This window comes from Pipistrellus hanaki (assembly GCF_964339955.1).
Source record: "Pipistrellus hanaki genome assembly, chromosome: 2".
Taxonomy (NCBI): Eukaryota; Metazoa; Chordata; class Mammalia; order Chiroptera; family Vespertilionidae; genus Pipistrellus; species Pipistrellus hanaki.
This window is the reverse complement of record NC_140504.1, coordinates 39,137,380-39,163,815: the sequence shown is the minus strand read 5'-3', so window position 1 is coordinate 39,163,815 and position 26,436 is coordinate 39,137,380. Positions and strand designations below refer to the sequence as shown.

The following is a 26,436-nucleotide window of genomic DNA, read 5'->3' as shown; positions in this document are numbered from 1 at the left end:
CGATCCATACCCCTTCTCCAAGGGAGAAGGCCATAAAGCAGAGGCAGTGAGCTTAATTGAATTCATGTTTAATAATTACAGGCACCGTGCCCCCCCTTCCCCCTGCCCAGGCAGCAGCAGGGGTGGTGCAGGGGCTGGGGCATATGCCCCCAGCAGCGAGGACGGCAGTCCCAAGAGTGATTTTCAGAAAATAAAAAAAGGACCCCAGGGGCAAGCAGTGGTGCCCCCCCAAGACACACCAAATTTCAAGACTTTATATATAATATATCTCTGTGTCCCAGGGGGAGGAGAGGGACACCTGGCAGCATCCTGGAGGGGGGCCCCAGGCAGCCCCACGCCATCCTGCCTCTTCAGCCACTTTATTAGCTCAGACACATCGCACTACAGGCACCCACTGCCACCGCCGCTGCTGCTGACCCCCCTGCAGTCCGGGCGGCTGGCTGGGCCATCCGAGTGTCCATGGGGTTCCAAGTCCCCGACCCCACCGGCCCTCAGTTGTGGTCGGATTCCTCCTCCCCCTCACGAAGCCACTTGAAGAAGCCTGTGACAGATTTAAGGGCCACGCCCTTGCCCAGCTGCTCAGCGGGGTCCTTGCTACTCTCCCAGCTGTAGAAGGCTTCTTCCTTCAGCACATCCTCATCGTACAACGCATCGAAGAACATCCCAAGCAGGTCTGCAAGGTAGGACAGATGTAAGAGGTGTGTTGCCCACAGCCACCAATCCCACCCACAGGAATCCCTCCCAAGCTCCTGTTAAAACAGGCCTTTGACCAACTGTCCAGACATCTGTATCTTTGACCATTTCAGAGTGACTAGGTCTTTGACGGGATGCTAACCTCATGATCTAGAGACTGGTTCACAGGAATGAGTCACTTAGCCAAACCTTACAAAACTGGCCTAGCTTCACTCACCTCAGCAGCTTCAAATTTTTTCACTCATCATTAACAGGGAAAACCATGTAAAATTGGTACTCCTGAAATTTGTAATCACAATCCCAGATGTATCACTCACAATTCAAGGGGTATAACCTAAGCATCTACTGGCCCCTATTACAGATCCTGACAAACTTGATTCCAATTTCCTCTTACTTTCCACCTCTTGAACATAACACATCCTCTCTGGCCTTGACATATTTATAAGTGCTACATATTTTGCCAGGAACATCCTTTCTCTTGTCACCTTTCTAGTGAATTCCTTTAAATTCAACTCAAGCACCCCCTTCTCTAACCCTTTCTCCCTCACTCCTAAGCCTTCCTAAGTACTTGTCCTATAACCCTGAACATAACCTACTTCCTTCCCCACACTGCACTGCCGGTATTTCCAATGCAAACTTTATATTCCTAATAGTAGTGAACATATTTCTTTCTGAAAAAAGAAATTAAGCCCTGGCCTGTTTGGCTCAGTGGATAGTGCTGGCCTAAAAACTGAGGGGTCCCAGGTTCAATTCCAGTCAAGGGCACATGCCCAGGTTGCAGGCTCTATCCCCAATAGGGGGCATGCAGGAGGCAGCCAATCAATGATTCTCATCATCGATGTCTGTCTCCCCTTTCTCTCTGAAATCAATATATATAAAAGAAATTAATATAGCCCTGACCAGGTAGCTCAGTTGATGTTATCCCGATACACCAAGATTGAGGGTTCCATCCCCAGTCAGAGCACATACAAGAATCAATCGCCAAAACCGGTTTGGCTCAGTGGATAGAGCGTCAGTCTGTGTACTCAAGGGTCCCAGGTTCGATTCGGTCAAGGGCATGTACTTTGGTTGCAGGCACATCCCTGGTAGGGGGTGTGCAGGAGGCAGCTATTCAATGTTTCTCTCTCATTGATGTTTCTAACTCTCTATCCCTTTCCCTTCCTCTCTGTAAAGAATCAATAAAATATATTAAAAAAATCAATGAATCCATAAATAAGCAGAACAAATTGATGTTTTTCTGTAAGAATCAATAATTTTTTTTTTTTTTTTAAGGAGAGGGAAATGAATAAACCTTAGAATCTATAGCCCAGTTCATTTGTGAATAGCTGACTGAGCTGCCTAAGAAGCTGCAATCCAGGATACTCTTAGGGATACGCACACCCTCAAATCTACAACTGCTTGCCTGTGGGCAGCCTCCCATCCCCATCCCACAGCAACGGTAGCAGTACATTTTTTTGTCCCAAACTTGTGCTCCAAATCCTTTACACCCCACCCTGGGGATCCTATACACACAATCTGCCCTGTATTTTCAAGCCTAAGTTTCTCTGATCTCAACTATGTCATACCCAAAGTATTTTCTTATTTTGACAGAGATTGAATTCAAAGACTTTTGTTTACATTTGCTGTTTTCTCAAATACTACTCAATCCTTTTTAATTAAGATCCTACACCCTACTCCACCAAATGATTCTGTTAGGATGGCCTCCATGTTTTTATCCTGCAGAAGCCCTTAATTTTCAGGTCATCTCTCATGGAGTTCTCAAGCAGTATCTAACATTACTGACCACTTCCCTCTCCTAAAATTACTGTCCTTCATTCACAGGGTCCTGTCCTCCTTGATATCTATCTGTTGATCCTTCACCTGAAGGTACTGTCTCAGGCCCTCATCACTCTCCCTCAGGCAATCCTGTAATTTTTTGTTGTTTTCCTACTTGTGACTTGCATGTGTTGTTGCCCTGTGCTAGCAACTAACAGGTAGACCTCTGGCCCTGATCTCTTCCTCTCCAAATGAATTCAGATATCCAGGTATCTACCAACATCTCTGATCACCCCCATCCACAGACCACAAACTCAATATAGCCAGACTCAACTTGATCCAGTTTCCCTACCACTCAATGGGTGGTACCACACTATCACCTCACCTACCAAATATTAAAACCATCCTGGGAGGCATATGACTCTCATCGCCCTCTCCCAGGTCAGTGCATGTCTTGGAATCTGCCCACACCTCTCCCTTCTGCACAGCCAAACTGAGCCACTACCAACACATTCCTGAATTAGCTGATCCTACTGCATTCACACTCACCCCTATTCCAAACCATACTCTTCCTCTAATAGCCAGATCTAAAGACTGAATTAGAATATTTTAAGTATGCTTAAAGGCCCAAAAGGCCTCTTCTTGTCCTTAGGCTAAAGCCCAAAACTCAACCCCTGAGTATATAGCCCCTGCATGACCCAGCCCATATCCCTCTCTCAACCCCATTTTGCCCCACATGACTGGTTTCTGGGCTCTCCCACAATGTTCTTCCTTCAAGTTCTTTTACCTTCATGGCCTTCTACACAGTTCTTTTCCAAGTCTCCCCCTCCCACTTGTTATTTAGCTCCCATTTGTCAATTCCCACTCATTATCCCTTAGACCACATGTGTCAAACACAAGGCCCGCGGGCCAAATCCAGCCCGCCAGGCCTTGCAATGTGGCCCGCACCGCACTGTCATCACTGCACTCCGCTGTCAGTTTATGACATTGTCAGTTTATGACTGTTCAGTAAACCATTCGGCCCGCGATTTAGGCTGGATTTTAGATTTTGGCCCCTTCTCTGATTGAGTTCGACACCCCTACCTTAGACTAAGCATGTGAAAATCTCAGCCCTCTGGCCAAGACTTTGACATGCTTGCCTCAGACTAAGTGTACTCCCCAAAGAGCACCCGCAGGATCCATCTTCCAACACTCCTCACTCTGCTGTGGGTTCCAGGACAGCATGGGAACTGTGCTTGATTAATTGCTAACAGCTCAGAGCCCCAGCACCTACCTATCTGCAGAATGCATAATTCAGGCATGTTAACCTAACCCTCAGTCTCCCAAAATGGAAGACAGCACCATCTATTCTAAAGTTGTGAGATTAAATGAGGCAAGAAAATTATCTCAGCCCTGTGCCTGGCAAAGGGAACCATCATTTATCAGCTCTGCATTCCTGACACCTAATAGTTGGTTAAGCACAAGACAGGTAGTCACACCTTCAAGACTGAGTCTAACTCCTCCCATGTGTAGACAAGGAAACAAACACTCTAGAGCACATGTGTCAAACACAAGGCCCACGGGCCAAATCCAGCCCGCCAGGCCTTGCAATGTGGCCCGCACCGCGCTGTCATCACTGCACTCCGCTGTCAGTTTATGACATTGTTAGTTTATGACTGTTCAGTAAACCATTCGGCCCGCGATTTAGGATGGATTTTAGATTTTGGCCCCTTCTCTGATTGAGTTCGACACCCCTACTCTAGAGGGAAGTAATCAACCATCAGAGCATTTTGCTCTCCAATGACCACCCACCTTTCCATGACTGTCCCCGCTTTCTGGCGGTTCTTCCACCCCACCCCCAACCCTCCAGCCTGGCTCTTACTGGGGGGCTGGTCTAAGGTCACTACAAGGGCCTGGAGGGCATAGAGTGCCTGCAGCTCCTTCTGCTCATCACATAGGTATTTCTGTAGCAGTTTCGCTCGTGCTTTCAGCACTGCAACATCCACTCGTAGGGTAGTCTCAACTATGGGAAGAAAGACAGAGATAAGTGGGATAATGCACCCTCACTCTGGTTCAGAACTAGGAGGCAATGACCAAAACCTCCCTCCCTCCGTCTGTTGGGCCCACCCTTGCCCCACCATCTTCCTGGCTCCTCTTACAGATAATTGCGGAATAGCAGACAGTTTTCATGAGGGCTCGAACTAATGTGTTGGATGCTACCTGCTGCTCAGTCAGGTTGGCCTATTCAGGAAAAAGGAAAACATATGACCCATAAAATCTGAATATTGCCCCCATCATCACACCAGAACAACTTCTTTATTCTGCTCTCCCGATATAAAAAGAAACGTACCTCTATCCAGTCAATCACCTGCTGGTTACTACTGTCCTCCTTGAGCAGCTTCTCCAGCTGCCTGCTCAGCTCCTCAGAGGAGAGCAACCTCTGGCCAGGGGCTTCCGACTCCTCTCCCAGGGTATACTCCACCTTCTGCAACCAAAAAAAGCCCACGGTCAAGAGGTAAGAGTACCACGTGAGTGAGATGACGGAAGACTGGCCAGTCCCAAATGGAGCTCTAGCAACAAACCTGTTCAGCAACAAACGCAGCAACATCCTGGCCTTCCGGTAGGAATTCTTTCCAGCTGAGTCCAGTTTCTCGCCATAGTGCCCCCACCTTTTTGGGACCCTGGAAAACACAAGACCAACTCAGCATCCCTTTCTCTCTCCAAGAATCTAACAGCACCACAAATGGCATCTATCACATATTTACTGAAAGGCCACTAGGTGCCAGTTAGAGCTCAGGATGCTATAGACCAGTGGTTCCCAACGTGGGGCACACGCTCCACAGGGGGGAAATTTGATTGTTAAGGGGGAAATTCAAGAATGAGTTATTTTTGCATTTCTTATGGTTCCAGGAGCCTCATATACAGTATATAAACATACATTGTGACACATTTATGCATTTCAGTCCTCTATTATATATTTTGAAACTTTATTTGCTCTATTTTCATATCACTTCATATTATCACTAAAAAAACAACTTCTTAGTGATTTCTTCCTCAGTACTTCAACTGTCCTTTTGTCCTTTCATTTTTCTTTCATGGATGCCATGTTCTTTGGAAGCTTGTTTAGACCAAATTAATGGCCTTTTAGGCTTCCGCCACATGAATAGGAGTTCACTTTTTAAATAAGAATTATACGTTGGGTGGGGGGGGTGCATCAGGATTTGAGAAATGCTTAGGAAGGGCACGGCCATAAAAAAGGTTGGGAACCGTCGAAACCGGTTTAGCTCAATGGATAGAGCGTCGGCTTGGGGACTGAAAGGTCCCGGGTCAAGGGCATGTACCTTGGTTGTGGGCATATCCCCAGTAGGGGGTGTGCAAGAGGCAGCTGATCGATGATTCTCTCTCATCGATGTTTCTCTCTCTCTCTCTCTCTCTCTCTCTCTCTCTCTCTCTCTCTCTCTCTCTCTCCCTTCCTCTCTGTACAAAATCAATAAAATATATTTTTTTAAAAAGGTTGGGAACCACTATTATAGAATTACAAAATAGGCACAGGACCTCCAAGTTTACAGTCTAGTACCCGGCATAGACATCAAGCATAGACACAAGGCACTCATCCACTATGAGACTGCGGGTTGGGGGGAATGGCCTAAGAGGCTCCAGGAAAGATGCCAATTACCTTTCAAAGGATTATCCAAGAATTATTGGATCACAAAAGGTAAACAGCCAAATCCAAATAAATACCTCATCCTAGCCTTACACACTCCTACATATCTTTTCCCCCCTAAAATAGCTTCGTTTTTCCTTACTCCAAGTAACAAATGCTGATGGGAAAGGACAGCTAACAACTACATTTATTGGTTCCCAAAGTCCAGGAAATTTTAGAAGCATATACACCCCTTCACCCACAACACAAATCAGAATCCTCTCAAACAGCAGTCTGAGAGCACATCTATAATAAAAGAGTAATATGCTAATTAGACTGGGAGACCTTCCAAACAAAGCCATTGAGGCAGGGCCAAGGCAGAGGTGGTTAGGGGAGATCAGGCCAGGAGGGAGGACAGTTAGGGGTGATCAGGCGAGTGAGAGGAAAGGGGGGCAGTTGGGGACAAGCAGGTTGGCGGGGGGGGGGGGGGGGGGGGGGGGAGACAGTTTGTGACGAGCAGACTGGCTAGGGAGGCAGTTGGGGGTGATCAGGACAGCAAGGGGGTGCATGAGAAGGCTGGCGGGAGGTGGCAGTTGGGGAGAGCAGGTCGGCAGGCAAGTGAGCAGTCAGGAGCCAGCGGTCCTGGATTGCCAGAGGGATGTCCGACTGTAGGATCAGGCCTAAAACGGCAGTCAGACATACCCTGAGGAGTCCCAGATTGGAGAGGGTACAGGCCGGGCTGACTCACTCACACACACACACACCCGCGCCCCCCCCACCCCCACCCCACACACACACAAATTTTGTGCACTCGGCCACTAATATTCTATAAAAAGCAAGAGCTTCTGAAAGGATTACTTTTATAATCACAGGTATTCAAAATGATGATATCAACCCTTAACAAGATTATTATAGTAGTAGTTCATAGATTTTTTAAAGATAACCATGGATTTTAACACCACTGAAATGGAGTTATCTCAGTATATTACGTTTCTTAATGATTACTTTATTATTTTTTTAAAAGATTTTTATTGATTTTATTTATTTATTTATTTATTTTAAAATATATTTTATTGATTTTACACAGAGAGGAATTGAGAGGGACAGAGAGTCAGAAACGTCGATGAGAGAGAAACATCGCAACCAGCCGCCTCCTGCACACCCCCCACAGGGGATGTGCCCGCAACCAAGGCACATGCCCTTGACCGGAATCGAACCCGGGACCCTTCAGTCCGCGGGCCGACGCTCTATCCACTGAGCCAAACCGGTCCTGGCAGATTTTTATTGATTTTAGAGAAGAAGGGAGAAAAAGAGATAAATAGAAAAATCAATGATGAAAATCATTGGTTGGCTGCCTCCTGCACTGGGGGATCCAGCCCACAACGCAAAAATGTGCCCTTGTCCGGAATCAAACCTAGGATTCTTCAGTCCGCAGGTCAACGCTCTATCCACTGAGCCAAACCAGCGAGGGAAGTTAATTACATTTAAAAATACGACCATAAGTCTTTTTTTCCTTCTTAGCAGAGCATAAATACATCCTAAAATCTATGGCACCTTAGATTCAATGAAAATACAGTAGTAGTTCAACATGCCTTTTTAAAAAAACAAATTATCCTGGTACATAATTATGTATGCTGAAAGAACAATTCCTTTCAATTCCAAGTCTCATTCTTCCAGGTTCCAGATAGCTGAACTCTTCTGAAACTGCACTTTCCAACTTCTCACTACCACTGAACACCACACCCAGCTTGCCTTTCCTATCTTCCCACCTTTCTACCTGCTAGTCAACAATTAACTTTCACACCAGGCAGCATTTCCAGGATATCATGTCATGATTATCAAACAGACACTCGCTTGCAACTTCACAATGCTTAAAACACTCAACTTCAACCACTTTATTTTATGCTTTACTTCACACTGTTGTTTTTGTTAAATCGTCTTTTTTCTCCTCTTCCAACTTGTTTTTATTCACTGCTGTATTTATTATCAATGCCTACTTTGTAGTAAATGTTTTTGTGTTTCTTTAAACACTAGGTTTAAAAAAAATGAATGGGGCAATGAGGGAAAAAAGGATATATATAATACTTTCAACATTATTTATAAAAAATAAAATGAATGGCCGAAACCGGTTTGGCTCAATGGATAGAGCGTCAGCTTGGGGACTGAAGGGTCCCAGGTTCGATTCCGGTCAAGGGCATGTACCTTGGTTGCGGGCATATCCCCAGTGGGGAGTGTGCAAGAGGCAGCTGATCGATGACTCTCTCATCGATGTTTCTAGCTCTCTCTCTTTCTTCCTCTGTGTATAAAATCAATAAAATAAAATTAAAAATTAAAAAAAAAAATTTAAAAATAAAAATAAATAAATAAAATGAATGAATAAATAAAAGAATGAATTCATCAAACAAGGATCTAGGGCCGTAGTCGGCTGCAGATCACCAGCCACATGCAGCTCTTTGGCCCCTTGAGTGTGGCTCTTCCACAAAATACCACGGCCTGTGTGAGTCTACTTTGAAGAAGTGGCGTTAGAAGTTTAAGTTTAAAAAATTTGGCTCTCAAAAAAAAATTTAAATCGTTGTACTGTTGATATTTGGCTCTGTTGACTAATGAGTTTGCCGACCACTGGTCTAGGGTCTTAGATTCCATTCTCCAGACTTGGCCAGAACTCTAAGAGGAACTGGTCTGAGGTAGTACCAGTCTCGCTCAGATACTAACACAGCATTACCATCCATCCCCATTAACCCCATCCCACCAAAGGATCAGAAGAAGCTTCAGTGTCACCCCTAATAGCCCAAAAAGCATTGGGAAGAAATCCTGAACATATCATCCCTGAAAGGCTCTCACTCACCATGCTTTTGCATAGGAGCCCCAGGATCTCCAGCAACAGGGAAGTAGCTTTGCCCAGGGGCCTCAGAGGTTTGGTAATCTCCCTATAAGAAAATTCAGTTGTTTTTGTTAAGCCCTCAACATACTATCCCACCCCTCCCTAAAACCAGGCATCTTAGCCAACCACCCCTCCGTCCTCACCCCCCCTTTTCTACCTCTCCTGAATTCCTCCCAGCTAAGGGAGCTCACCTGAATAGCTCCCCCATGGGTACTCCACCGTCCTGCAGAATTGGCGTTACCAGTTCTGCTAGGTAGAGCCACACGTGGGGGATGTCAATTTCCATATCTTCAGCCAATTCTAGGATTTCAAACAGCCTGCAAAGGGAATTCAAAGTTAGGGCATTCTAGGAAAGAGGAGCCAGGTGTCCACCCTCCTTTTGGGGTAACAAGACATGGCTGAAGAATTAAACATGGAGCCTATCAGGAATATTTCCCAAACATGGGGCAATTACCTCAAGCTAAGGACACTTTCTTGTCCTTAGATGGCTCAACCCCCTACCCCTGACCAAAATAATGTTGACCAGGGTGGTTGAGGGACCTACATTCTCCCTCAAGGTTCCACAGGTCCTACAAAGGAAGGAAATTAGTGGTTTTGTAAAAGTGGGAGGGGCAAAGAAGCCGGTCATACCCTTGGTAGTACTGAGCGGTGGAGAGGTGCCCAGCACAGAGCAGCTGGTGCAGCAGCCGTCCCATATGTTCACGAGCAATGGCACTGCGCTCCAGTGTGGACTCAACGCCATGCCGCACAAAGATGAAAAGCAGGGAGGGTGAGGCCAGCTCCTGCACACACTGCACTGCCTCCTGCAGGGGGCACAGGGTACAGGAGGAAGAGAGCAGTCAGAATCTGGTCCAGACCCTACAATATGTATCAGGCAGCACAGTCTCTACCCACTTTACCATCACTCAGATCCCTCCCACTACCAACCTTCATGTCATTGAGATGGAGGTATTCCTCAATGATGGCCTTGGATTTCTTCTCTAGCTCCTCTTCTGATAGTGCAGCCTTAGGGGGACTCATAGGAGGCAAGGTGGCTTCTCGCTTCCCTGAGGGGGTACAAAACAGATCAGAGACTCTTCAGTTCCAGTCTTTCCAGAAAACCGCAGCTCTGAAGACTATCTAGGGACTGACTAGTCCCAAACGAGCCCACACCATTCCCTCCCTTCCTCTCTTAACCCCTTACCAGCATCCCGCCCGCGGTCGCGTTCCTCCGAGAGGCTAGCTGCCTTGCGCAGCCCCTCAGGCTGGGAAGGCCGCTCTCTACTCCGTTCCTCCACTTCCTTGCTGAAGCTCCGCTTGGTGGCAGGTGTCCGAGAGCGATCTAGCCGGTCCCCACGATCGCCTCCCCGCTCACTCCGCTCTAAGCGGTCTCCGCGGTCCCCAGCTTTCTCACCTCGTTCCCGGCTCAAGCTACTCCTGGAAGAAAGACAAGCACATGGTCTCTCACCTGTACTGCCCAGGCATTCACTCCTTTACCCAACATGCTGAGCAACCATCAGGCCTTGTTCTTGGCTCAGCATTACAGTTGTGTGTGAGGAATCCTATGGCAACAACCCAAACCCAATCATGGCATCCTCCAAGTGTGTGAAAAACAAGAGACCTAGGAAACTTCACCTCTGGGCCACACGTCTGTTCTCTGTGCTTTCAGTAGGTGCTGCCTGTTGAAGGGCTGAGAAGCGATTCAAGGTACTAGTAGCTGGACGAGCAGATTCTGATGCTGGGGAGGCAATAAATGAAGATTAAAATATATTTCCTTAGATCCTATCACCTACTTGCCAGTTTGGGACACTTGGTCCTAGCCCCAACACTAAAGCATTTCAGTCCCTAGTTCCCCCACGTGGTACACGGCTCCTGCATTACCTAACCACTCTGTACCGAAAGCCCCACAGACAGGCAAGGAGACGAGCCTCCCATGCAGACAAAGCTCTACCCTTAAGAGAGCTCATTACAGTGGCCTCCCTACCTGCGTCAGAGGGCTTGGCTCCTGTGCCTCCACTGCTGCCCTTGCCCCAGCTCAATCGCCCTCCAGGTGCAAAGAGCTGGTTGTTAGAATCGATGGAGCCAGGCTGAGGAAGGAAAGGGGGTGAAGAGTCATGGGTCTGACCTGGCCAAAGCCCCCAGCCACACAGCCACCAACAGCCCAGACCAGGGGCCAGGAAAGCTTTTTCTGTAAAGGGCCAAATAGTAAATATTTGAGGCTTTGCAGCCACATAGTCTCTATTCAACTACTCAACAATGCTGCTGTCACACAAGAGCACTCTCAGAGGATAATGGGAATGAGTGTGGATGAGTTCCAAAAAAACTAAGAATGAAATATAAATTTCACATAATTTCATATCACATAACAACACTCACTTTTTTCCTACCAGTAAAAACCGTTTTTAGCCTGGGTGATATACAGAACAGGGAATGGACCTCGGTACCTAATTTGGGGTGTGTGTCTGTGCTGACCACAGAGTGGCCGAGACCAACGTGATCACACGTCCTAGGGCTGGCAGTCCTGTCTCTAGTGATCTAACCAGTTAATCTAAGAGGAAAATTTTAGCTGTCACTTTCCCAACCTCAGAGAATGAGGGCAGGAGACCCAAATTGTGTTTAATGCCTATTTTGATCCCTCAATATCCTCCTATTACAGACATTACCCCCTCCAACATACACACACCTACCTTGGTGATCTTGGTGAGTCGTGAGGTGTCAATAGGGCGGCTGCCCTTACTGATGGGGACTGTGTTCCAGCCACCACCATCATCTACAAGTGGAAGGCCACGGCCTGGGACAAAAAGGAGAGCATACTGAAATAGTGCGCAAAGCCTAACAGCCCTGTCCAGTTGGGCTGACCCCAGCCTTGCTTCCTCAGATCCTCAGTTCCATCATGGGGTATCAGTGGCCCAGACACGTGGCACTTACAAGAAGTCATCAGTGGAAGCACAACCCCTCATATTGCCCCTCCTCAACTGTAGCCTCAAACTCACTGATAGGCGGGCCTGGAGGGCCACCCCGACGCTTATCGCTGCCCTTGGCCATGAGCTGCTGCACTTTTATGTGCTCCCGATGCTCCTCCATCTCCGCCTCCTTATGGATCTGGTCGATGGTCTTGGGACCCTGATCCCCTCGGCGAGGCACCCAATTGCTCTGTGGGGACATGAAGCCAACCACAAGATAATTATATCAAAGAGGCCAAAGCAGGCACAACTGGGGGGATGGGGTCAGAGGCAGTAGATGAGTAGTGAGAAGGTAAGGACACACCCGTCGCAGATCCAGCACATCTTGCAGCATAAAGCGGATTCGGGATGAAGTCTTCTTTTCCTTAATGATTTTTTCCATCTGGTTGAAATACTGATCCATTCGGGGCTAGGGAGAAGCAGCAAAGAGATCAGGCCAGGAACTTCTAATTCTTCACCTCCAGCTGCAGGCCCTCAGCTCCATCACTGTGGTTCAGTGGCCCAGACATGACAGCCCAACAGGGAGTTTATCAGCGGACAGTAGGCCGGCCCTACGTACCTCAGCTTGTCCCTTTCCACATCCCAGGACCCCTACCTTGGCTTTTTCAAAGTCTAGGTCTTTGCCGATGGTAGTGAGCAGACGGCAAAGGCATTCAAGGGACTCTTCATCGTGGTTCTTAAGCAGTTTAACCACACAGTCGTGCATTATTGCCTCTGTTAACATCTTCAGCTTGAACAACTCTCCAATAAACTTGATATTCCCTAAAGAGCGCCTCCGGGCTATATCTCGGGCCTCTTCCAGCTCTTCCTTCAGGCGACCCCGTTCCTCTGCCTGGTGGTCGTGAGACAGGAAACACATCAAAAAGATACCCAGCCACAGGGCTAAAACCCTCTCCTCCAACATCTGGATTTTTTCTATACCCACAACAAGCACTCGTGTCCTCAGGCAGGGAAACCCCCATACCACTACCTTCACCCCCAATTCTACAGCTAAGTAGCTTCTGGATAAGCAGTGGGATTGGTTGGTTTTCTCTCACCGTAGCAGCTTCATCCATCTCTTTCTGCTTCTTCTCAAAAACTTCATCATCATCTTTGTCTTTTTCAAATTCCTTCTGACATCGATTCAACAACAGTTTTCGAAAGTTTACAGTCACTGTTGGCTTTTCTGTAGTGGGCACTTTCAGCTGTATGTCAAAGAGATGGTCACATTCAGATTAGTCCAGGGCAGGGAAAGACCCTCACCGTCTTTACCTAAAAGCCAGGAAGACCTTTAGCTCCGGCTCTGCCTCCCCTTAGCTGCCACCAACAGCACAGAGTGGAGGAGAACCAAGAAGCTGGACTCAAGAAATGGGAGGCCAGACCACAAGATTTAGAAAATAGTGGAAACTAACCGCCATGAGGCAGCGACACATGTTGGCATAGGCCACAGAGAAGTTGGGCTCCGAAATGGCCTTCTCAAAAATGAGGTCAATGACCCCTTTCAGGCGTTCCTCGGTGTCGATGGCCAGCTGTGTCACCTGCTTCATCAACTGCTGGAACATCTGGGGTGTCAGCTTATTCAGAATGGAGCGCACCCTGCGGAACAGGTCCTGGTGGGGAGAGGGAATAGGATCCAGTGAGGTTCTCAGAACAGGGGCCACTGGGAGGGATGGAAAAGGGTATGAGAATGGAAGAAGCTAGGGATAGTATGGACAGAAGCAAAACAGGCAAAGTTGGCTCAGCAAACTCTGAAGAGAAAGAACAGGGACTAAACAAAGGACTTGCCGGTACCTGGGTTTTGTTGCCATCAGCATCCTCTTCCCCTCGGTCCTTATCAGCTGCTGTCCGCTTGCTGCTGGGTTTCCAGGCCTTCTCTGCTTTGTTCAGTTTTATATCTTCAGTCATTAATACTGTAGCAATGATCTTGCGTGGCTCCTTTCGGGGGCCCTGCTGAGAGCGCCGGGGTCCCAGACCAGCCTGCTAAGCAAGGGGTAAGGATAAGAGAAGATATGGTAGTCAGCACAACCTGACACCACCACCACACATCTTCAGGGAACACTTCTAATTCCCCAACGAGATACAGAGGGCCATACATCCCATGCCCCTTGCCCATCTACCCCTCTAGCCAGTCCCACTCACCGGCCCTCGGGGCAGCTCCCCACCTGGCCCACCCCTTGGGGGCCCACGGTTGCTGAGGGTTGGTCGGCCAAGGTTGGCAAAGGATGGAGTAAAGTCTGGGCCACAATTCATGCCTTGAAGTCTAGCAGGATCCAGTGGCCGCAGTGGTGTTTTATTGGCCTGTGAAAAGAACAGAGAAGGTATCGGAAACAGGCTAGGACCACTGACTGCTCTTTCCGGACCTTGGGCTCCACCCCATCCATCCAGCCAGTCAGTACAAACTTAGCTTCCCCTCAAGACCACCAACCTTATCCAATACCACATCACTGATATGAGGCAGTCCCTCCGGTTTCTGCATACTGGCAAAGATGAACTGAAAGCCAAGCAGGAACTCACGGTCATAACGCTTCTTCTCCTCAAGGTTTAGAGGCTTCCACTGATCTGTACGGAAGACAGATGAACCAACCATACTGCCTCCAGAGGTCCTGATTAGAGTCCTCAGCCCTCTCAACCCTTCCTTCAACATACCTGACTTATATTCATACTTCTGTTCCCCAGGTTGGATATTCTCAGCATTGTGGATTTTCTCTTCCTTTGAATCCCAGGTTTCATCTGGTTCCTCGGGTCGTGTGGCCACACTACTGCTCTCAGGCTCTGGACAGGGGTTGTTGCCTACAGAAGGCGGATTTTCCACCTCCGGGACTCCTGGGTTCGCCTGCAACCGTGGGAACATTCCGTTTGGTTGCAATTCAGCCACTATTCCATACCCAGACTCTGCCCTCTGCTACTATCTGCTTCCTTACCTCCTTGAAGGCATCTAGAAGGTCTCCTACAGCTTCCTTCTTATTGAGCTCCTTAATTTTCCGTCTCCTCTTTGGCACAGACACTGCCACTATATTTAGGACAGGGGAGGAAAAAAGAAATGGGAATAACTTAAGAAGCGTCCCTAACCCCTAAGGGGAAAAAGCAGTCACTATGTAACATTTCCTCTTTCCATCACACCCTCTCTTAAAATTCCTTAATCTAGTTCTTAGTTTCCATCACTGAGCTTCTGACCCAGACAGAATAGCACAAACGGGAGATCAATAAATAGAAAGAACCACATCCTCTAGGCCTGACCCACCTCCACCATCCAGCCACGTCTGACCTTGGTTGGCTGCTGCTGCCTCCAAATTCTGGGACAGGTGGGCTGGAACAGGAGTACTCTCTGGTGGAAGCACTTCCTCTCCTCCCTTCTCACTCTCAGCTTCTCCTTCTTCCTCCTCTTCCTCCTCCTCCTCCTCCTCCTCCATTTCCTCCTCTGGAGCAGGGGAAGTCACCAGAGGAGCCACAGGTGGAGTGGCAGAGAGGATGGTGCGGGGAACCACTGGCGCTGTAACCTCCTTGGCCTGCTCCTTTGGCTCACTGACTGGGCTCACGTCCACAGCTGGTGGTGAGGGGGCTCCATTGAGCAGTTCCTCAGGTTGGGTGGTTGGAGCAGTAGGCGTGGGGGACTCAGAGGGACAAGCGGGAGGAAGGAAAGGGGCAAGTTCTGGGTTTGAGGACTCTAGCTCTGGTTCTAGATCCTCGGCTGGGACCGTGCCATTAGACTCTGGAAGAATTTCCACCTTGGGAGATGCCAGGGGGATGGAAACCTGGAGAGGACTGGAAGAGAACTCAGACTCTGGAATTGGTTTGCTAAGTGTCACTTCTACTTCCAGTATGGGTTCAGCGAGGGGAGCAGGTTCTGGAGAGACACAAAATGGCTCCCCAGCTTCACGGGACATGGGAGTTGATTCTTCTACAGACATTTGTATTATCCCCGTTGTCATAGTGTCCCCAGGAATAGAGAGGACCGCAAGATTAGGCTCAGATCCTTGTTCCAAGATTGGGGGTGGTGACGGGGTCGGAGAAGGTGACGAAGGCTGCGACTCTGACGGGCTATGCTCTGTGCCAGGCAGCCCCGGCCGGCCCCCAATGATTGCTCCCTGTGACCGGTCATCTGCACCACAGGAAGAAGAATGAGTAATTACAGGCAAGTCTTTCTCTGTTGTTCCTCCACCTCCGCCTCCCAGCCAAGGCATTCCCAACCTAATTTTCCCTTCCCCCGATCTTCTCCCACCTAAGCCTTTCCCCCCCTTTTCACCCAAAACTCAACCCACACTCAAAATCCACTACCCGAAACTTAAGTCATTCTTCTCTGGTACCTGGTTCAAGGCACCACCCCAACTCCTTGACATTTTGTTTTAATTTTTACACCTCCTTGGCATTTTAAACTGTCACACTCCTTTTCCCCAAAAAAGCTCTGCTCCACATGCTTACACACCTGGCCGGACAACAACAGCAACCTGGGGAGTCTCCCCATTAGCTTGAGGCTCCAGGCCGACTCCCGTCTGCAGAACACAAAGTGTTACCAACTTTGCCTTGAGTCCCACAACCCTCTTTACTAGAGCCATTTCTATGTTAGCTCTGCCTAGAATCCAGGAAGCAGGGAAATAAATCCCTTAGTGGAAGGAAAAGGCCACCGGACTTGGGATTCCAGGGCAGAACAGCCATCCCAACCATGGTCTTACTTAACACACAGTACCTGCGGAGGAGTGGGTGTGGAGGCAGTTCGGGCCCCAGACATGATTTCCTCTGTGATATCCTTCCCTCCTTGGTTTGGATCTCGAATTCGGATCTGAGGAAAAAAAGCTATAGGATGAGTGGAACGCAGGAGGAGCCCACCTCTCCACCCTGCCCCACACCTAAGACTCCAGGCCAACCCTCCACCCTCCCACTGGGAACAGGTGGGCGGGTGCCGGAAACCCTATGAGTTCTACTGTCAACCCATCCGGCTGCTCTTGTAGTCCCTGCCCTGGTCCCCACCCCTGAGACCCTTGACCTCACAGAGCAGGCCTGTACATCACAATGCCCCTCCCTCCCTCCCTCATCCCTGCCCCAACAGTCCCCAAGGCAGTGGCTGCGCACCCTAGGGCCCAGGACCCCCTTCTAGGACCCATTCGGCTCACTTGTGGCTAGTTGGCCTGATCTCTGGGGGCAGGGCCCAGATCCAGTGGGTGGAGCCAGGGTGACTCAGCGGCTTCCCCAGCCCTGGCACCCTATTCTGGGCACCACGCCCAGGGCTTGAGGATTGAGCAGAGGCGGAGGCCTCAAGAGCTTCCAGGACTAGGGGGTGGGGGTGGGGCCACAGAAAACTAACCATTTCTAAAGCAAGCCACCAGAAACCTAAAACCAAACATAGATCTCTTGGACCCCAGAACCCAGTTCTCTCAGGAATTTCCCCACCAGCCACTTCAGTCTTCCCATGAGCTTCTTCTAAAGTAATCTTAGCAGCACACAAAAAAACATGAGCACTTCACAGATCCCCATTCTCTGCCCATTTCAACCGAAGATCTCCTTCCTCAACTTCCTGCTCCCTGACCCACAATGCGCCTGACCTTGATTCTCCCTTTCCAACATGTCCTGGAGCCCCTGTTGCTACTCACCGTTTTCCGCTCCCTCTTGGGAGCAATCTGGGGTGGCTGGTTCATCAAAACCGGGGCGGGGGCCACACCAGTGGGAAACTGCTGCACACCCTGGGCTGGGTAGTAGGTGCCAGCTTGGCGGGGGAGGGGGGAGACGACACACGGAAAGAAGAATGGTGGCAGCGTCAGGGCACAACCATACACAAATGCCTGCCCGAGTACCTCCCAACCCCAGAACTTCTCATCACCCACAGCCGGCCCCTTGCCCTGCCCCACCCTCCTCCCCAAGGGAATTAGGTGTCTGTCAAAGCTGGGGAACCAGTCTGAGCTGCGTTTACAAGAATTCCTGACACCGGCACACACACACACACACACACACACACCCCTTATAGGCAGGGACTCGTTCCCCATCACACACCAGCCACCAGAATTCTGTCTGTTCCTCTTCCACCTGGTAACATGCTGTATGTACCCTACCCCAGGCACCACATACACATATACTGAGAGAGCAGCAACTACTTAACCTGAAACAGAATCAGGTCTTTGGCTGGGAATGAGAAAAAGAGATTTGCCAACCCTAGCCACTCAACATGAGTCCAGTTCGTTCTCCAGCCCTTTGCTCAGGAGCAAGGAAATAAAAAGTAAAATTATGAACCAGGCCCCAGATCAGGAAAAATTAATTCCTTAAAGCAATGGTCTCCAAAGTGGGATACATTCTTTAATCTCATCCATAACCTCCACTTGTTTTTCACAAGCAACCCTAAATATTATTTGTTTAAATTATGCAAATTTATAAACAAAAACATAACACGTATTAGAGGTACCTAATCAAAATTTTTCGTGATAGATGATCAAAAAACTCTGGAAACCACTACCATAAAGAACAGACTAATCCTCTCTGAGACTATAAATGAAAAACAGCTACAAAAACCTCCCAAATCCATGGGTCCCCACCACCATGGAATGAGTATCACAGGAAATGTTTGCTTACAAGCCCTCACACTGGTGCCTGATCCAATATTCCTTGAGGTGGGGAGGACTCCAACTCTCAGGAATAGGATAAAATTCCCCACCACCCACACATATCCCTACAACTTATTAACCCTATCATTTTTAGACCAAGAGATAAGCCTAGAAAGGGCTTTAGGAATTACTGAGTTTAGATGTCCCTTGTACTCAACTCTCACCTGATTCCCCCTCCCCTGCTTACCATAGGTCCCAAACTCGGTAGGGCTTGCACCTGGATAGAAACTTGGGGCTCCAGGCTGCACAGGATACTGCTGTGTCGGAACAACGTATGTGGAACGCCCCTGGTGAGGGGGAAGGGAGAGGAGGAGGGGGAGAGAAGGAGTTGAGGAAGCTGAGTATCATATCAGACTACAAAGAGAATGTAGGGCAAGATAGGACAAGCCATTAAAAAAAAAAAAAAAAAAAAAAGATGGGACAAGCCAACTCTGGGCAGTGACCAGAAAGAAGTCCTACCCTATGGAGAAGAGATGGGATTGGATTGGGGAGATGAGGGTTGGAGTACAAGATTCTGTGGCTTCCAGCCCCCAGCCTCACCTGTCCAGGGATGTAGTAGGCCCCCTGGGAGGCTTGGTAGGAGATCTGGGAAGGGATCATCATTACTTGGGATCCAGCAGGGTAGACATGGGCAGCTGGGCCAGGGCGGGCAGGGGCTGCACTCTGCACTCGGGAAGCTGCACTGCTCGGGGGCTGGGCCCGGCTAGGGTAGAAGTGCTGTCAAGAGGGAGGAAGGCAGTTGATATTGGGAAGGGCCACTCTGCAATGTCTCTAGTCTGGAGAGAAGTGCTAGGGCTATGGAGCATGGGGCCCAATCCTTCCAAGACCCACTTCACCAAATGATGGCTAAGTGGCCTCTTGTACCTATACGTGCCCCCTACACTGAAGTGTACACTTCGCACCCTGTGTATTTACTCCCTCACTGCCATGCATACTCAGTCACCTCCACCAGGCTACCCTTCTGCAGAGGCTTCCTAGCACCCAGATGCATTATGCCTAACTAAAGCCTTTCTGGACAACATATTCCCAGCATGCACTGCTCCACCTTAAAGTACTGAGGAAACTAACTAACATGCAAAGGTCACCCAGTTGCCAGGTATACAGTGCAAGATTGAGCCCCTAACATGCATCAGTCAGTCGCAGACTGAAAACCTAGACAGCAAATAGGTCCCCACCCTGAAGCCTCCAGTCCCTCGGTCTAGCCCTAGACTAGGACAGAGGATAAGGGTGAGACCAGAAGAAGGTCCAGAATTAGCAAAGGGGTATTACCTGCAGAGACCTGAATCCTCCCTGAGAGCACATGGGGACAGGAAAGAAGAGCATTATCCCCAAGGTGATGGGGGGAGGTGGGGGAGGAAGTAGGACAAGAATCCTCCCACGTAGTGAGGAAGAATTTAGGGAACAGAGAAAGGCAAGAAGCAGCTGGAGTGTTTATCTTGCCATAGTCCAAAGAGAAAGAAGGCAAGGGGAATGGAGCAATGGCAGCCTCCCAGTAAAAGGAGGAAATAGGAAAGGAGCTGGCAGCAGGGCCCAAAGTACTGCCCCCAATTCTCATGACACCAGGACCCCTAGTAATGTCACCCCCACCAACTACATATTCTCCAAAGGGCCGTAAGTAATCAACAGTGCACAGTGCAGAGTCGCATGAAAGAACACAGAGCAACTGTCAGGAAATTGGGGCAGGTACAGGGCCTCCATAGTTTCCATCCAGGCCCAAGCTGGCTTAAGCTTTCCATAGGTCCCACCCAGGCCCCCTATTCCCATCCCCACAGCCCCTCACCTGACGGGGCTGAGAAGGCGTGTTCATTTGTGTCGCTTGTGGCGTACTGAACACCACCGGTGCTGTCTGCCCCGGGGGAAACGCTGGCTGAAGGGGGAGACCAGAGTTCAGCGAGAGGGGAAACCCGGGTGGGGCAGAAACCCAAGCTGGTGAAGTAAGGGGAGCAGATCTGGGGCAAGAGCCTCAGCAGTCCACATACCCCCTCTCCATGACAGCCCCTGGGAACAGCCAGGAGCCCTGTCTCAAACTGGCAGCAGAAAACTGCACTTTGCCCTGACACAGATGGGGGTGGGAAAATCCAGAGGGTTGGAACCTGTTTCCTGACCGGCTGCCTGATCTCCCCCACCCCCACCCCAGTCTCTGCTAATTCCTTCCTAATTACCTGTGGGAGTCCAGGGGATGGGGCGGGTGGGGGGCCTGTGGGCTGTGGAGCTTTGTTCATTTCATTTGGTCCACATCAGGGTCCCCCCAACACCTGTTGGGAAAGAGTGGAGCTCGGAAAGGGGAAGGGACCCAAGCTTAAGGCAAACGGAGTGGGGGAGGGGTTAGAAAAGGGCCAGGTCCCACACGGAGCCCCGGAGGCGCCAAGGGGGGGGGGGGGTGAAGGAGCAGACAAGACACAGCTTATGCACCCTCCCCCCACCAACACGTTGTCAACCCGCCATCACCTCCAACCGCCCCCCTGACCTGCTGAAACAGCACCCACACTCACCCCCTCGGTTAAGAATAAGTCCACGGTGCGGCCTACAGGTTCTGGGCATCCGAGGGCCTGGGGTTGGGAGGTGAGGGGTATCAACCTGGCTCCGCGGGGCCCAAGACCAACCAGACCGGAAATTCCAGGTCTCGCTGGCACCAGGCTCCCGGATCATAAGCGGAGCTAGCAGCTTCGGCCGTGGTGTCCCCACCCCCCACCTGGGGACACCGGGTTCCGGGCCTGGCCCAGGGGCACACAAGGCACGCCTGCCGCGAGCGGCCACGGGGGCACCCGCGCGGGGCCCGAGGCGAAGCCTGCCGCCGCCCAGGAGTGGAAGCCAGGAAGGGCGGGAGCCGGGCAGCGAAAGGCCAGGCGGGCGGCGGGCGGCGGCCGCCGAAGAGGAGCCGGTCTCCAGCGAGGGTCGGCCTGGAGGGCGGGCGGGCGGGGCCGGGGGCTCCTCCCTGCCCACCGCCGTCGCCTCCCTCCCCTGCGCCCTCCCTGCGCAGGGCCGACCAGTGCCAAAGAACAACGTGTCACTTCCCGGCGGCCGGGCCGCAAAGGGGGGAGGGGGCGGCCGGCCGGGAGCGCGGTGCCTGCGCCGGCGGGGCCTCCTCGGGGCAGACCGCGGCGGGGCTCCGTGGCCGGGGCACCCGGTGCCCTCCCAGGCCGCGGGGACCGCATATTCCGGCCCCGCGCTTCCCCACCCCCACCCGGCCGCCGGGCCGGGCCAGGCCGGGCACACGTGGGCCGGGGATCGGGCCCTGGCGGGCGGGCGGGGGCCTGGGCTGGAGCCGCGGAGCCAGGGCGCCGGGGCGGCGGCACAGGGCGGCCGGTCCCGGCCCGGATGGCGGCGGATGCGGGGGGAGGGGGTGGGGGGGCCGGGTCGGGCCCGGACATGGCGGCTTTACCTTCAGTCTCCTTCAGTCCGCGCGGCCGAGCCCCACGCAGCCGCACAGACGTAGTCCACAACCATTTCCGGCTCCCCGCACAGATCCCGCTCGGCGGCCACCGCTTCTCCGCAGGCGCAGCCGGCGCCCCCACGTGACCGGCGCGGAGGGCGGAGCCGCGCCCGGCGCCGCGGAGCACATGGGATTTGCTCCGCCTCGTCATGTGACAGCCGAGGCCCGCCCCCGTGTCCCCTCCCGAACTTTGGAACTCCAGACGGACCCTCCAACTCCGAGGCTATGTTCCGCAGTGCTTTAGCTCATTCATGCCTGGAGCCAGCATTTGCGGAGTGCATACTCAGTGCTAGGTGAGGTGCTAGCTAGGGGTCTAGAATATTGAAAGCAAAGACTCAGTATTGCCTAAGGAAGCCATGGTACAAATGAAATGTAAAATATTCTATAAAAATACAAAAAGAAGTATGAACTATACAGCCTTTGAAAATGATGTAGGTTAGTTCATTGACAGACCTATAAAACTGAGTGTGATGCCCTGGCTGGGAATCTTAGTTGGTTATAGCGTGGTCTGGATACACCAAGGTTGCAGGTTTGATCTGGTCAGGGCACATCGAAGAATCAACCAATGTTTTAGAAACTGTTTTTTACATTAGTAATGTATGTTCATTAAAAAAAACATTAGAAAATAGCCGAAACCGGTTTGGCTCAGTGGATAGAGTGTCGGTCTCCGGACTCAAGGGTCCCAAGTTCGATTCCGGTCAAGGGCATGTACGTTGGTTGAGGGCACATCCTCGGTGGGGGGTGTGCAGGAGACAGCTGGTTGATGTATCTCTCTCATCGATACATCTCTCTCCCTTCCACTCTGTGAAAAATCAATAAAATATATATATTTTTTTAAAAAACGTTAGAAAATAAAGATAAATGAATATTTTAAATTTTTTTTTAAAGAATCAACCAATGAATGAGAAAATAGGGGGAACAACAAATCGATGTCTCTGTCTTGCTCTCTCCTCTCTCTCCTCTTTCCTCTCTCTAAAAAGTCTATCTAAATAATTTAAAAATCGCCCTAACTGGTTTGGCTCAGTGGATAGAGCAAGGCCTGCAGATACAAGGGTCCTGGGTTTGATTCCAATCAGGGGCACATCCCTGGTGGGAGGTGTGCTGGGGGCAGCTGATTGATATTTCTAACTCTCTGTCCATCTCCCTTCCTCTTTGTAAAAAATCAATAAAATATATTTTTTAAATAAATAAATAATTTAAAAATATATAAACTGAGTTCTATGCTAAAAGAATTGAAACATTCTAACTATAAAATTAGTGTAAGGGATATGTCTTTCACGAAGTTCAGCCACTATCAGAGAGTAAAAATCAATCATGGAAAATTCAGAATGATGGAAGAAGTAATCTCAAAACAACTGCCCAGTAGTTAAAAGAATTGAGACCCCAGAAGGGACCATACTAAACTAAATCCACATACCAGGAGTCAGATAGGTAGCCTGGGTTTTAATCCAAATTCTCCTACTTAATACCTGGTAATATACCTACTTAATCATTCATATATATATGCCAAATATGCAAATTGTCCCCTCAGAGTTTGACCAGGAGACCAGCAGTTAAATTTCTGGCTATGACATGCACTGATCACCAGGGAGCAGCACAAAATGAAGGAAGGCCCTGGCAGGCAGCCTAAGTCCCCTATTGGCCCTGATCCCTGGTCAGGGCTAGGGACCCTACCCAAGCACGAATTTCATGCACCAGGCCTCTAGTACAGTTATAAAATGGTAAGATTTGAAACCAGGCAGTCTGGATCAAGTCTAAGCTTTTAACTGCCGTGCTTTTAATCTCACAATGATAATGTGGATTGTGAGGATTAAAGGAGTTAATTCATGTGAAAGTGCTTAAACCCAGTCTGCATGGCTCAGTTGTTGTTTATCGACCTATGAACCAGGAGGTCATGGTTTGATTCTGGGTCAGGCAGGGTTGGGCTAGTCACCAGTGTGGGGCATGCAAAGAGGCAGCTGATCAATGGTTCTCTCTCTTTGATGTTTCTATCTCTCTCTCCCTCTCCCTTCCTGTCTGAAACCACCAAAAACATATTTTTTAAAAAGTGCTTAAAACAGTGGGTAGGTTTTTGTTCACTCCCTTCTCCCTGTGTATACACATTATCTCAGAAGAAAAAATATCTCAGCACCAAATGATGAACTGGCCATTTAATATGTATGACTTAGGTGACCTCAATCCTCACAATTTCCTACAGAATGGATTGATTGTATATGAGGAACTGAAGCTCCAAAGGTGGGAGAGCAAAATAGATACATAGAAGAGGAACTACAGTGAAAATGAAAATGTCAATCTAGATCTAGAGTATTCATTGATTCAAGTGCTGTAACTTAATCACATAGGGCTCCCTACTCTACTCTTCTCATTTCTCTTTCTCCTTGAGCAAACTAAGAAAATCAGCCCTGGTGGGGCGGCTCAGTTGGTTGGAGTGTCATCCTATACACCAAAAGATTTCAGTCAGGGCACATATGGGAGACAACCCAATCAATGCTTCTCTCTCATATCTATGTTTCTCTCTGTGTCTCTTCCCCCTCCCTTCCACTCTCTCTTTAAAAAAAAAAAAAAAATCAATGGAAAAAATATCCTCGGGTAAGGATTAACATCATCAACAACAAAAAATATCCTCAAGTGAAGATTAACAACAACATAGAACAAACTGTGGAATCTCAGAGGGAAGGCAGGAGAGGGTGGGTGGGTGGGAAGGGATCAACCAAAGAATTTGTATGCATAACCTATGGACACAGACAATAGGATAATAAAGGCCTGGGGCAAGGGCATGCTAGAAGGGGGGAAAAGGGAATATATGTAATACTTTCAACAACAAAGATTCAATTTAAAAAATCAGTTACGCCAAAACCAGTTTGGCTCAGTGGTAGAGCGTCTGCCTGCGGACTGAAAGGTTCCAGGTTTGATTCCGGTCAAGGGCATGTATCTTGGTTGCGGGCACATCCCCAGTAGGGGGTGTGCAAGAGGCAGCTGATGGATGATTCTCTCTCATCGATGTTTCTAACTCTCTCTCTCTCTCTCATCAATGTTTCTAACTCTCTATCCCTCTCTCTTCCTATCTGTAAAAAATCAATAAAATATATTAAATAAATAAAGAAATAAATAATCAGTTACTACCTACGTCAATCCATTCCTACCTTAGAATTCACTCAATCTCGTTAGAACAAGATTCTACCTAAAAGAGTTCTACACACACACACACACACACACACACACACACACACATATATTTCAGAGAGGAAGAGAAAGGGAAATATAAACATAAATGCTCAACCCGCAACCCAGGCACTTGCTCCAACCGGGAATCGAACTGCAACTCTAAGATATATTCACCTGCCCTAGCTGGTTTGGCTCAGTGGATAATCGGCCTGTGGACTGAAGGGTCCCAGGTTCAAGTCTGGCCAAGGGCACATGCCCAAGTTGCAGGAGGCAGCGCATCAATATTCTCTCTCATCACTGATGTCTCTGAATCAATAAAAGTATTTTTTAAAAAAAGATATATTCACTTAATCATCCCACAGGCATCTCAAATTGTGTATGCCTAGATAGAAATTTGTCATCTTTCCCTACTCAATAGAGTCCTCCACCTGGACCCTAAACACGTTGTTGTTCATGTATTGTATAAACACTGCCCAACCAAAAAATCAGGGATTCACCGTAGCCACTTTGGCTCAGTGGATAGGGCATCGGCCAAGGTTTGATTCTGGCCGAGGGCACATGCCCAGGTTGTGGGCTCAATCCCCAGTAGGGGATTTACAGGAGGCAGTCGATCAATGGTTCTCTCATATCATTGATGCTTCTTTCTCTCTCCCCCTCTTCCTTATTCTCTGAAATCAATAAATATATATTTTTTAAAAATATCTGTGATTCAGCCAAAACCAGTTTGGCTCAGTGGATAGAGCATCGGCCTGCGGACTGAAGGGTCCCAGGTTCGATTCCAATCAAGGGCATGTACCTTGGTTGCTGGCACATCCCCAGGGGGGGCTGTGCAGTAGACAGCTGATCGATGTTTCTCTCTCATTGACGTTTCTAGCTCTCTCTTTTTTTAAAAAAATATCTGGGATTCATCCTATATTCCTTCCCATTCACATACTACATTTAATCAGACACCAGGTCCTACTGGTGTTTGGATCAAAATCCGGTTTTGATTTTCTCTTTTAAAAAATCTTTCTTTGCCTGGCTGGTGTTGAGAGTTGTCCCATGCACCAACAGGTCACCACTTCAATTCAGGGTCAGGACACATGCCCAAGTTGCGAACTAAATCCTCAGTAGTGTGCATGCAGAAGGCATGTTTCTATTTCTCCCTCTCCCTTCCTTTCTCTAAGATCAATAAAGGCATTTTTTAAAAAATCTTTCTTCATCTATTCCCTATCCCCATTTTTATCGTCCCAATTTAGGCATTCAATTCACTTGCGTGGTCTCTGAGCCTCCATGTTGCACTTCCCCCCCCAGATAGCTAGCTGATCATGTCACTTTCCTGCTCTTATTCAGTGATGGAGATATTGTCAATTTCTTAGCACAGCAAAGCTCTTCTAAAC

General features: G+C 49.2%; 1 protein-coding gene across 13 annotated transcripts; it reads right to left on the bottom strand.

The window, feature by feature from the left end:
• Positions 1–52: 52 nt before the first annotated feature.
• EIF4G1 (eukaryotic translation initiation factor 4 gamma 1) lies at positions 53–21,998 on the bottom strand. 13 transcript variants are annotated; one of them, XM_084872514.1, is made up of 34 exons: positions 21,842–21,998; positions 20,952–21,008; positions 20,622–20,714; positions 20,240–20,326; positions 19,729–19,749; positions 19,000–19,176; positions 18,647–18,746; positions 17,458–17,570; positions 16,557–16,649; positions 16,296–16,362; positions 15,138–15,971; positions 14,794–14,882; positions 14,519–14,705; positions 14,298–14,431; positions 14,012–14,170; positions 13,664–13,852; positions 13,285–13,482; positions 12,931–13,077; positions 12,489–12,725; positions 12,198–12,302; positions 11,924–12,083; positions 11,618–11,721; positions 10,915–11,017; positions 10,566–10,668; positions 10,135–10,367; positions 9,879–9,997; positions 9,582–9,754; positions 9,143–9,268; positions 8,916–8,997; positions 5,010–5,108; positions 4,778–4,912; positions 4,587–4,668; positions 4,310–4,450; positions 53–673 (listed from the first exon to the last, which is right to left on the bottom strand). In XM_084872514.1, exons 3-34 carry the CDS (start codon positions 20,679–20,681, stop codon positions 492–494), a joined length of 4,839 nt encoding a protein of 1,612 aa, XP_084728640.1. In that variant the 5' UTR covers positions 20,682–20,714; positions 20,952–21,008; positions 21,842–21,998; the 3' UTR covers positions 53–491. The 13 variants fall into 13 exon arrangements, with proteins under 13 accessions (XP_084728640.1, XP_084728646.1, XP_084728649.1 ...); XM_084872520.1 differs by having other exon boundaries at positions 4,778–4,909; XM_084872523.1 differs by having other exon boundaries at positions 18,647–18,713.
• Positions 21,999–26,436: the final 4,438 nt, after the last annotated feature.